Below are 13,352 nucleotides of genomic sequence, written 5' to 3'. Positions count from 1 at the left end.
TCTGTTGTTGATCCTCAGATATAGCTGATGTTAAGTCACATCCCTAGAATCCAGAGTGATACAACTTGAGAATCCTTTATTCAGAGTGCTATAAGAACTTGAAGTCTCAGCTAAAATTGCTTCAGTCGTGTCTGACTCTGTGTGACCCTATATACTGTAGCCTGCCAGGCTCCTCTGTCTATGGGATTCTCCAGACAAGAATACTGGAATGGGTTGCCATGCCCTCCTCCAGGGCATCTTCCATACCCAGGGATCTAAACCACATCTCTTAAATCTAATCTGCATTGTCAGGTGGGTTCTTTAACACTAGTGCCACCTGGGAAGCCAGTTCAACCATAAGTTTCCATAAATTGAAAAAAAGAGTAACTGTTACTGATAAATTATGTCTATTATGAAAATAACAGAAATAATTCTTATTTTAATTTGATCTAGATATCCAGGAAACATTTATATTTATGCGTTAAGCATATTGGGAAAATATTTGGGAACAGTGGAATTGTAATACTGAATGACCAGTTAAACAGCTTTCATTTTTATTACCACATGACAAAGAACCATTTGGTTTACAACATGTCAGCAAAAAATAAATGCATTTGAAATCAGTGGGGAAAAATTGAAGAAAAAAGAATGACACTTGAAATTACATATATACATATGTATATATATACACATATGCATATATACAAATATATATTATAAATTTGTCTAGACATAATTTTCTTCTTCTCCAGATTAAACATAGTCCTTGAACATAATGATAAAGTAATTTACACTTCTGTATATTGATGAATGAGTTTATACTTAAGATGTGGGTACTCATGCCAAAATATTTGTTGACAATTTCACAGAGCAGAATCTATGAATTAATCTTCTCAGTGCTCCAATCACCTCTTTGTTTCTCAGGCTATAGATAACCGGGTTGAGCATTGGGGTCAAGATGGTGTAGAAGACAGCCAGAGCCTTGTCCTCGGTTGGAGTACGAAAGGATCTTGGGCGGAGATAAGTGTAAGCAAAGGGCATATAGTAGAAAGTCACCACAGTAAGGTGGGTGCTGCAGGTTGAATAAGCTTTCTTCCTCCCTTTGGTTGAGTGCATGTGATAAACAGCAAAGAGGACACGACCATAGGAACATGCAATACCAATGAAAGGCAATAAAAGGAAGAAGATGGTACTCATAAACACGGTATACTCATAGATCCAGGTGTCCATGCAGGCCAGAGTCAACATGGCTGGGACATCACAGAAGAAATGATTGATGGCCCTGGATTTGCAATAAGGGATACGAAAGGCATATGTGGTATGGGCACAGGAATTAATAGAGCCCATTATCCAAGATCCTATTATCATCAACATACAGACCTTTCTGCTGATTTTGATGGGATAGTGAAGAGGGAAGCAAATGGCTACATAACGATCATAAGCCATAAACGTCAAGAGCAATGTTTCTGCACCTCCTAAAGTCAAGAAGAAAAAGCTCTGAATCCCACATCCAATGAAGGAGATAGACTTGTCTGCAAAGAGAAAATTGTAGGCCATTTTGGGAACAATGGTGGAGATGTAATTTAGGTCAATGAAGGAGAGCTGACTAAGAAGGAAATACATGGGTGTGTGAAGATGGGTATCCAGAAAGATGAGAAGGATCATAAAGAGGTTGCCAAACAGAGCAATTAGGAAAATTAGAAAAATAAGAATGAAAAAAAATTTGCCAAATCTTGATGAGGGGAACAACCCCAATAAGATGAAATCAGTTGATGTTTGATTATAATTTTCCATTGGTCATTCATATTATTTTTCCTAAAGGAAGACACAAAAGCAAATGAGTTAAGTTTAAAACTATAAGATATTTTTTTTTATTATTTTAATCGGGCTCTGTATTACTTAAAATGTTACAGTTCTTAAAAATGAACTGATTTTATTAATTTTACAAAACCAAAACCTTAATATTTTGAGCCAGAATTAAAATTTGAAGATGCAAACATTTTTGGTCAAAGTGTTTTCCAAATGTTCCAGAGTGTTTTCTATTAAGTAATCTAAAAATATATGTATTACAACATCATTAGGATAAATATGTTTGACTGACCTACACAAACTAAACTAACATTAAAAATGATGTCATTAAAAAAATAAAGTATATGCATAGGAAATTAACGTAAGTGCATGCACTATAGAATTCCACTATTAGTAAATATTTATGACAAGGAATTTTTTTTTTCACATTTAAGTTAGGTAGCATTAGCTGAATTATCTTTTGTGAAATCTAGAATGAATCCATATGTCATGTAACATTTAAAGGATCATTTCTTCTGCTTTCTTAGAAGAAATGTGTTTCTGAATGCTATGGTTAATGTATTAACAAAATCTATGCATCACACTCCTTATAGCTTTCAAGAGTCTGCTGAAAGTCTCCCAAATGGCATGTGTTTTATGACTTTTATGTGTTAGAGAAACAGTGTTCAATTTCACTTTGGCTTACTCTTTCAATTTTTACTTTTTATTTTCTTATATCTGAAACTTTCCAATTATAAATTAGTATACAAACTTAATCACATATATTTAAAATATCTCCCTATTAAATCCCAATTCATGACAACAACACATAGATATGTTATAAATTAAAAGAAAGCAGATGAGTGCAAGGCACAATAAGAGATGAAATAATTTAGGACCTTTGAAGGGATTGCACAGAGTAATGCTCAGTCACTTAAAAGGAAAAAAAGAAAAAGGAATCTTTTCATGGAGATGGAAAGAATTCTCCAGAGACATAGTAAGTGGAAAATTTTCACAGATTATGTAATGATCTAGTGGTGACTTCGCTGGTGGCTCAGACGGTAAAAGCACCTGCCTACAATGCGGAACACCCAGGTTTGATCCCTGGGTTCAGAAGATTCTCCTGGAGAAGGAAATGGTGACCCACTCCAGTACTCTGGCCTGGAAAATCCCATGGACAGGGAAAATAGCTATTTCCTCTGGTAGGCTACAATCCATGGGGTCACAAAGAGTCGGACACAACTGAGTGACTTCACTTCCTTCCTTTCTAGTCATAGTTTAAGAGCCAAATGTTACCAGATTTTAAGGAAGTTCTTATATGAAAGATGAAGATACATACAACTGCACATACACATACACAAATAGAGATGCATATTCACACTCACATAAACAATAAGCTGTTGTTAGTGGTTATAAATCATGTCTGACACTTTGTGACCCCATGAACTGTAGCCCACCAGGTTCCTCTATCCATGTGATTTCCCAGGCAAGAATACTGGAATGGGTTGCCATTTCCTTCTCCACGGGATCTTCCCCACCCAGTAATGGAACCCATGTCTCTTTCACTGGTGGGGAAATTCTTTATCGCTGATCCACCAGAGAAGGCCCATAAGCAAGATACAATGAGGTAAAATGTTTGGAAAAATATAGAAGTGAACATGTTTTCTTTTAAAAAGGGCTTGGCGTCTCAAACGTGTATGACACATTTTCATTCCACCTCAAAAATTTCATTAGATATGTAAAAGAAAGTGTCTGGTAATAAGCTGTCTTGCAAACTGTAAAATAATAATTGATAAAAGATTTAATAAAGTGTTATAGACAAAATGAAAGCAATTTAAAAAAATTAAAAGAAAAAACTGTGAGAAAATTACATTAATACTGTCACTTAAATTGATAGAAGGCTTAAAGAATTAATATGAGGGAAGAAATGCATGTTTATTGGAATTAATAGAAATATATACAGCAAAATAATAGTACAGTTAATAATACCAAAAAACCTATTTTTAGCAGAATTGATACATATGCAACACAATATTCAAAAAGTATAAACATAATACTTAAAAATAAATGTGAACTGTTGTTGGAATTGCTTCCATGAAAATTCTAAATGTCTTTGGAAAATATTTTTGGACAATTTTCAACACCATACACAAAAATAAACTCAAAATGGATTAAAGATCTAAACATAAGACCAGAAACTATAGAACTCCTACAGGAGAACATAGGCAAAACACTCTCCGACATAAATCACAGCAGGATCCTCTATGACCCACCTCCCAGAATACTGGAAATAAAAGCAAAAATAAACAAATGGGATCTAATTAGAATTAAAAGCTTCTGCAGACCAAAAGAAACTATAAGCAAGGTGAAAAGAGAGCCTTCAGAATGGGAGAAAATAATAGCAAATGAAGCAACTGACAAACAACTAATCTCAAAAATATACAAGCAACTCCTTCAGCTCAATTCCAGAAAAATAAATGACCCAATCAAAAAATGAGCCAAAGAACTAAATAGACATTTCTCCAAAGAAGACATAGAGATGGCTAACAAACACATGAAAAGATGCTCAACATCACTCATTATCAGAGAAATGCAAATCAAAACCACAATGAGGTACCATTTCACTCCAATCAGAATGGCTGCTATCCAAAAGTCTAGAAACAATAAACGCTGGAGAGGATGTGGAGAAAAGGGAATCTCTTACACTGTTGGTGGGAATGCAAACTAGTACAGCCACTATGGAGAACAGTGTGGAGATTCCTTAAAAAACTGGAAATAGAACTGCCATACGACCCAGCAATCCCACTGCTGGGCATACACACCGAGGAAACCAGAATTGAAACAGACACGTGTACCCCAATGTTCATCACAGCACTGTTTATAATAGCCAGGACATGGAAGCAACCTAGATGTCCATCAGCAGATGAATGGATAAGAAAGCTGTGGTACATATACACAATGGAGTATTACTCAGCCATTAAAAAGTTTGAATCAGTTGTAATGAGGTGGATGAAACTGGAGCCTATTAAGCCAGAGTGAAGTAAGCCAGAAAGAAAAATACCAATACAGTATACTAACGTATATATATGGAATTTAGAAAGATGGTAATGAGAACCCTGTATGGGAGACAGCAAAAGAGACACAGATGTATAGAACAGACTTTTGGACTCTGGGGGGGGGGGATGATTTGGGAGAATGGCATTAAAACATGTATAGTATCATATAAGAAACAAATCGCCAGTCCAAGTTCGATGCAGGATACAGGAAGCTTGGGGCTAGTGCACTGGGATGACCCAGAGGGATGGTATGGAGAGGGAGGTGGGAGGGGGGTTCAGGATGGGGAACACATGTACACCTGTGGTGGATGCACGTTGATGTATGGCAAAACCAATACAATATTGTAAAGTAAAAAAAAAAAAAAAAGACAATTTTCAATATTTCTATAAATGTGTGATTCAAAGTGCCTCTATTCAATACTCTGAAAAGAACTATATGGGAAAATATTCTAAAAAAGAATCGATATTAAACTCAATATTCAAAAAGCTAAGATCATGGCATCCTGTCTAACATTCATGGCAAACAAATGGGGAAAAAATGGAAACAGTGACAAACTTTATTTTTTTGGAATCCAAAATCACTGTGGATGATTGCAGCCATGAAATTAAAGGAAATTGCTCCTTGGAAGAAAAACTATGACAAACTTAGATACATATTAAAAAGCAGATACATCACTTTGTCAACAAAGGTCCATATAGTCAAAGCTATAGTTTTCCCAGTAGTTATGTACTGACGTGAGTATTGGACCCTAAAGAAGGCTGAACATGGAAGAATTCGTTCTTTTAAACTGGAAAAATCAATCCTGCTTATTCATTGGAGGGACTAATGCTGAAGCTGAAGCTCCAATATGTTGGCCACCTGATGCAAAGAATCAATTCACTGGCAAAGATCCTATTGCTGGGAAAGACTGAGGGCAGGAGGAGAAGGGGACAACAAAGGATGAGGTGGTTGGATGGCATCATTGACTCAATGGAGTAAATTTGAGCAAATTCTGGAAGATAGTGAAGGACAGGGATGCTTGGCATGCTACAGGCCCTCACAAAGAGTTGGACACAGCTCAGCTACTGAACAAAAACTATGTATATGTATAGCTGATTGACCATGCTGTACAGTAGAAATACAATATTGTAAATCAAGGATACTCTAATAAAAATTTTTAAAAATAAAATTTATTTTTTTTTACAAAAAGAAATTAAAAAAATAAAATTTAAAAAAGTGTCTTAAAGAAAATACTACTAATAAGAAAAAGTATTTTATAGCAATACCAACTAAAATATTCTTAGGTCTTAAAATACTGTGTACTTTTTGTATTTTAGCATATACTATATAATGGTGAAATAGTCAACCTTGCCTTCCCAGACACAAAGTGGGGTGTAACTATGCTGGAACAATGGGAAAATAGAAAAATCACTGAAGGTTGTGGTGTATGGAGGAGGGAAGGTCTCCATCCACAATGTTCACAGCAAAGAACCAAGAGATAGTATTTAATATTAATAATTAAGCACTAGAAGATAAGCATATTGGTGAAAAAATATGAATAATATGGGAAAAGTATCAAAATCATATAAAGTATTTTCTTTGGACATCAGGATTGGGTCATGAAACCATTTTTTGTCCTGTAGACACTCAAGATCATGTTCTTGCTTTATTTGAATTATATATTCACTTGATAGAAAATTGATGGCATGATTAAAATTGAACACACAACTAAGATTGTATTCAATGGTGAAAGACAAAACACTTTTCCTTTAAGAAGATAAAGGGCAAAGATGTCCACTTTGACATTTCTAATTTACAGAGCATTACATAAGCTTATATGTGTCAAATTGTAAAAAGTTCACCAAAATATCTGTTAGAACTAATGAAGAAATTCCACATGATTGCAGAATATATTTCTATACACTAAATAATATATAATACTAAAAGGTATTCAAGAAAACAACTATATTTGCAGAATTTGAAAAAAAAAAAAAAGCCCTAGGAATAGATTTAACAAAAGAGGTAAAAAATGTGTTCATTGAAAATCACCAAAAGTGGCAAAAGAAATTGAAAGGACAAAATGAAAAGCATTCTATGCTTATGTGTTGGGAAACTGAATATAGTTAAGATGACAGTACTACTACAAGCAAACTACAGATGCAATGAAATGTCTATCATAACTCAAACGATAGTTTTTAGGTAGAAAGATAAAAATACATCCTAAAATTCTAATGAACTCTCAAGGACTTGGGATAGTGGGAAAAAATCTTATAAAAGAATCAAAGAATGCAATGTCTCTAATTCAAAACCTATTGCAAAGCTACAGTAATAAAAACAGTGTAGTACTAGCATAAAGACAGATGTAAACCAACAATATAGAAATATCAGGAAAAAAAGCACTTCACATTATACGGTCAGTGAATTTTACAAGGGTCTCGCAGCCATTTCATTGGGTTGCCATTCCATCAAATATTGCTGGGAACATGGAATATTAATATGCAATCAATAAATTTGGGTCTTTGTCCTACACCATTTGTAAGAATTAACTAAGATGGATCAAAGAGCTAAATATAGGACTAAAAGTATAAACTCTTAGATGAAACCATATAGGAAAAATTTCATGCCATTGAATCCATCTGTGTTTTCTTAGACATAACAATAAAAACATGTACAAGAATAACAATATTAGATAAATTCGACATTATTAAAAAAAAAACAAAAACTTTGGGGCATTGAAAAATGGAGGGAATAATCAACTCACCAAATGGAAAAAATATTTGCAAAACATGTATTGGGTAATAAATTTATAAGAAATATATGAAGGACTATACAAACTAAATGACAACAGAAAAACAGTTTAAATTGGGGAAAGCACTTGAATAAATATTTACTTGTAAATATTTATACAAATGGCCAATAAACACAGAAAAATATCCTCCACATCACTAATTCTTAGGGAAATTCAAGTCAAAACTACAATGAGATACCACATCTCACCCTTAAGTAATAGTTTCTATTTTTTAAAAAAGAAAAAAAAAAGTGTTGATAAGGCTGTGAAGAAATTAGAACACTTCAGTCAATCCTGGTGAGAATGCAAAATGGTATAACGACTGTAGAAAATCCTACCATAATTTTTCAACATAGTAAACAGAGAATTACCACCTGATCCATTAATTGCACTTCTGAGTATACCTCCAAAATAACTGAAAGCAAAGTATAGTACAAGTATTTGTACACCGTTGTGTTTAAAAGCTTGTTCTGAAAAGCTAAGCGGTGTAAGCAAAACAAATGTCCACACCTACATACACATGTATATGCAAATAATTATATATGTTTTTATATGTAAACATATATGTATATACATGCATATTTATATACATATATTCACATATACATTATATATGTATATATATATTACATAAATATAATTTTATTCAGTCTTCAAAAGAAAAGAAATTCTCCTAGATGCTAATTAATAGTCAAAAATAGTATTTAATGTAGCTAAAAATATTTCATATTTGGAACTCTATGTTGTACAAAACCTACATCAAAGTCCTTAAAGCATACAGAGAAATTGATCTCCCAATAATGGCCTGTAAAAACTTCCAAAGAAAATGCAGTAGAGCAAATTTTTTTTTCCTAAATGTAGTTTGGATTCATCAGGATATAGCAAGTTAGACTATACCAGAATATAAAATGTACATTAGTGATTTAATTATTGACAGCAAAAATATAATTTTTGAAATTATCAATAAAATTATGATCACTACAATGTCATGTATTTTTTATAGGGCTTTCTTTGAAATTTTTTCATGAGATCATTAATATTATCAAAGTCTAAAGGTAATAATAGTAATAATAGTAAGGGCCAAATGTTTTATCCTTAGGTAAAAACGATTCTAACTAGTCAATTTTTCCCTTTAATTTTGTTTTTATCTACTGGAGGAACAATAAATAATTCATTTCAACTTACCAAATATTTCCAATGTCTGATTTTTAAAATTTCTTTGAAAGCACTGCAATCCAAGCAAAGGGTATAATAGTGTATAATAGAGGAAAAAGCAGAATATAATTCTGACTTGTTTTTGCAGGGAAATTAAGCTTTAAATCTGGACACTTACATAAAAGAGAAGGCAAAAAGTGTAAAATTTTATTGATAAATTTCATAGGATGGCACATGAGATGTGTCACAATATGTTCCAGGATTAAATTGTGTCTAATCTTGACCAAGATAACTTGATAAGTTGAACTTGAAATCACCATTGATGTTTTATAGATGATAAAATAAGATTCAAATATTTGAAGTGTTTACATTAAAAAACATATTTGCAGCTGGTTTCCCATGCCTATGTATCTATGTATCTATCTAATCATCTAAAGGTACCTTCTATCTTTCCTATCGTGTACCTCAAATATTAAATACTTGGAGTTAATGAATCTGAAATAAGTGTGGGTCTCTCTTTGTCCACAAGCGCACACACACACACAAAATTAATGAAAATAAGAAAGAATAAAAAGGAAAGTGAAGTCATTAAAACAGAAATTTTACACATTGGTAGAAGGTCAAGAATGAATGTGTTTTAAGACTGTCTCTTAGAACACATATAAAGTTACTTCAATATTTTGTTTATTCATTTTAGCGTATTCTGTTTAATCATATAATGGTTTTAACATATTTTTACTCACCCTCACGACAAGCACACACAGTATATTACAAAAGTGTTCTCTTAAAGTCTCTAAAAAAAATTCAATTCATGTTTTAGCCCCAATAAAAAATTGTCCCTGTCTAGAATACACTTGCAAAGGAACAATCACATTATAGGCTGTTCAACTGAGATTGCAGATACACATATTCTATATGATGACTAACTTGAACTTGCTGTGCTGTGCTTAGTCTTTCAGTCATTCAGTCATGCCCAGCCTCTTTGTGACCCATGGACTGCAGCCTGCCAGGTTCCTCTGTCCATGGGATTCTCCAGGGAAGAATACTGGAGTGGTAGCCATGCCTTCCTCCAGGGGATCTACCCAATCTGGGGATCAGACGCAGGTCTCCCACATTGCAGGTGGATTCTTTACCATCTGAGCCACCAGGGAAGCCCATATGATAACTAAAATCATATACAAACATGCCTGTATTTCAAAATGAATTACATCTGACCATTTTTTCATGTTGCTATGTATCCATTTCACTGCTGACCTTTTCACCATGTTTATATTTAGAGATGAAAATAAAATACTAAAGATATCTCATTTTAGTTATCGATACATTTTATAGAAAATACAATTTTTAAATCTATAGTCATTATTAAAAAGTAAAAAACCAAATCATGAAGATACAAAGTGAAATATTCAAGACATAGTAATCTAGTGTTAGATTTAAAAAACGTTGGAAGAGTGTCCTCTAGAATCTAGACAATGCAGAATTTCCCACTGAAGCACAGATTTTAATACCCTATACTCACTTTTGATCAAAACTAATCTCAAAGATCATTCTTGATTACAAAATAAAACTAGTGTGAATCTTTATAGAGGTGCAGCAAGAGTATAGATTCACCCAAGAAGTTTTTGAATTGGCTTTGCTGAAAGTGCTATAAGAAATATGATTACAGTTTTAAAATTGTCTAAACCACAAGACCCTCTTCATCAGTTTTGACAGAAATACGTATCACCTTTCTTGGGCTTCTCTGGTGGCTCAGATGCTAAAGCATATGCCTGCAATGCAGGAGATCCGGATTGATCCCTGGGTCAGGAAGATCACCTAGAGAGTTGAATAGCTACCCACTTCAGTATTCTCACCTGGAGAATTCCCTGTACAGAGGACTCTGGTGGGGTCCATGGGGTCAAAGAGTCAGATATGACTGAATGACTAACACTTTCATTTTCCTCTTAAGATCTTTGAAATATCCTAAAAGTCTGGATCTCCCCAACTTAACTAGCCTTTCTGTTATTAAAAAAAAAAAAAAAGTTGTTTCCATTATTTACCTAGAATGACAGATTTGTAACATAGCTGTGAATAAGTATTTGAGTAGCTCATATATATATATACACACATATATATATATACACACACATATATATATCTACATATATAATCTACATATATATGTACATATATATATGCATATATATATATTTATTTTTTTTTTGAAAAAGAAAGAAAAGAAAGTGAAGTCACTGAGTTGTGTCCAACTCTTTGTGACCCCATGGACTGTAGCCTACCAGGGTGCTCCATCCATGGGATTTTCCAGGCAAGAGTACTGGAGTGGGTTGCATTTCCTCCAGGGGGAAGATATATTTTATTATAGATTATATCACTTGTTTAAGCAAACTTCACTCCAATAAAATTTACTTTAAAGGGTTTCCTGGCTAATGAGATGCCTGGATGTATTTATTCTTTATTATAAACAAAAGATCTGAATTATGACTAAACTTCTCTTAAGCACTTGTCGAAGAGTCTTTCATCTCCAATGAATAAAGAGTCAAAATACAATTACTACTAGTACCTTTTACCATCTCTGTATTTTCACAAAATCATTGGCTTGATTAACTGCCAACAGTGCAGTAAGCTTCTTTGAAAATTGTCCAGACAAATGTACAGGTTAACTTTCTTCTCTACAGCTGACACTTTAAATATCTCATGGAAACTCAGGAGTATCAATGGTTCTAAGAATTCTTTACCTAGAAATCAGTTGAAGGCTTTTTTTTTTTTTTTTTTTTTGGCATTCAATTAGCAATTTCCGCTGAGAATGAAGGTTAACAAGATCAGGATGGCCATATGCCAAGGCTGGGTAAGAAGCTCTTTTAACTTCTTTAGATATTTCCACAAGTGGGTTAAAAGTCTAATCAGTGGAGACATAAATAAATATATTTATATTCTTCCAATATCATTATGTAGCTAAACTTTTAAAAATCATATATTATATATGTATATATAGTTATAATTGGAAGCTAATAATATATTTGCATATATTAACTTATTTTAAGTATTTAATATGTTGCTCAAAATGCAATAAGTTAAATTTAATAAATTAAATTAGTTTTGTATATAAGCAGAAATGTGTTGTGTGTTATACACATCAGAGTTATCATTCACTGATTTGAAATATTACATATTTCAAATTATTTCCATTCTGTTTGAAAACACATTAAACTATAAAACAATTTTCACTTGTTAAACAATAAAAATGATGATGATACTTTGGTGCAATGATATTTAGAAAACATTCATTAATGTAATCTTATTCCATATAATAATTTAAATGATCTGACATTACAGGTAGTTTTACAGTAAGTGAATTAGCTACATCTTTTACTTGGACAGTGGTAATATTGATTCAGCCTAAATACTTACAAAATTATTTTAAGTATTTTTAATTTTAGAATTACAATGTGCCTCAGTAAAGATATTTTTATGTTTATGTTATTGAATTCTTTGGGCTTCATGAATCTGAATGTTCACTTCTCTTCCCAGATTTGGGAAATTTTGGTCACTACTTTGTATTTTTTTTTATGGGTTTATTTCTGTACTTTTAATTCAGTTTTTTATTTTAATTTTTTAATTGAAGGATAATTTCTTTACAGAATCTTGTGGTTTTCTGCCATACACCAACAAGAATCAGCCATAGGTACACCCATGTCTCCTCCCTCCTGGACTTCCCCACCCTTCAGTCTGTCGCAGAGCCCCTGTTTGAGTTCCCTGAGTCATACAGCGAATTCTCAGTAACTCTCTTTCTTACACATGGTATTGTAAATTTCTATGTTACTCTCTCCATACATCTCCCCTTTTCCCTCCTCTCCTCCCACTTTGCCCATAGGTCTGTTTCTCCATTGCTGCCCTGAAAATAAGGTCGTAACTTTAAAAAATATGCTTTCTGTTCACTTTTTCTTTCTCTGCTCCTTCTGAGATTACCATAATGTATATACTGGTTGCTTATGAAATCCTATAATTTCTGCAGGCTTTGGATGGCATCATCAATTCAATGGAGATGAGTTTAAGCAAACACCAGGAGGCAGTGAAGGACAGGGAAGTCTGGCCTGTTGCAGTCCATGGCGTTGCAAAGAGTTGGACACGATCGTGCGACTGAATAGCAACATACACTGGTTGTTTATGAAATTCTATAAGTTCTGTAGGCTTTTAAAACTAAGTTTTGCTTTTGCATTATTTGTGTTCTGATTTGGTAGTTTCAAATAATCTGTCTTTGAGTTCACCCATTCTTTCTTTGGGTTAATTAAGTCTGCTTGTCAGTCCTCATTGATGTGTTGTTGTTTTTTCCGGCTTAGTTTTCTTCAGTTCTAGAATTCTGTTTGGTTCATTTATATGGTTTAAAACATTTTGTTGAACTTCTCATTTTGTTCAAATACTGTTCTGAATTTGTTTAGTTCTCTGTGTTCTCATTCAGCTCTCTTACGCTTCTTTAAGATACATATTTTGAATTATCTGTCAGGTAGTTTTTAGATCTCCATTTTTTTATGTGTCAATTGTTTGTGCTTCAATTTTTAGTTTTGTAGTGTCATGTTTCTCTGACCCTCATGAAACTGTTAGCCTTGAA

The 13,352-nt window shown here is 33.2% G+C and overlaps 1 protein-coding gene across 1 annotated transcript; it reads right to left on the bottom strand.

Moving 5' to 3' along the window:
* Positions 1 to 816: 816 nt before the first annotated feature.
* Positions 817 to 10,761, bottom strand: LOC147369218 (olfactory receptor 2L2-like). Its single transcript, XM_086411144.1, has one exon. The coding sequence runs from the start codon at positions 1,771 to 1,773 to the stop codon at positions 817 to 819; it is 957 nt and encodes a 318-aa protein (XP_086267270.1). The 5' UTR covers positions 1,774 to 10,761.
* Positions 10,762 to 13,352: the final 2,591 nt, after the last annotated feature.

Source organism: Bos grunniens, chromosome 7 (genome assembly GCF_055505025.1).
Source record: "Bos grunniens cultivar Pamir isolate PY7600 chromosome 7, Bosgru_T2T1.0, whole genome shotgun sequence".
Taxonomy (NCBI): domain Eukaryota; kingdom Metazoa; phylum Chordata; class Mammalia; order Artiodactyla; family Bovidae; genus Bos; species Bos grunniens.
Note: the sequence above shows the minus strand (reverse complement) of the source record. Positions and strands in the feature narration are given on the sequence as shown.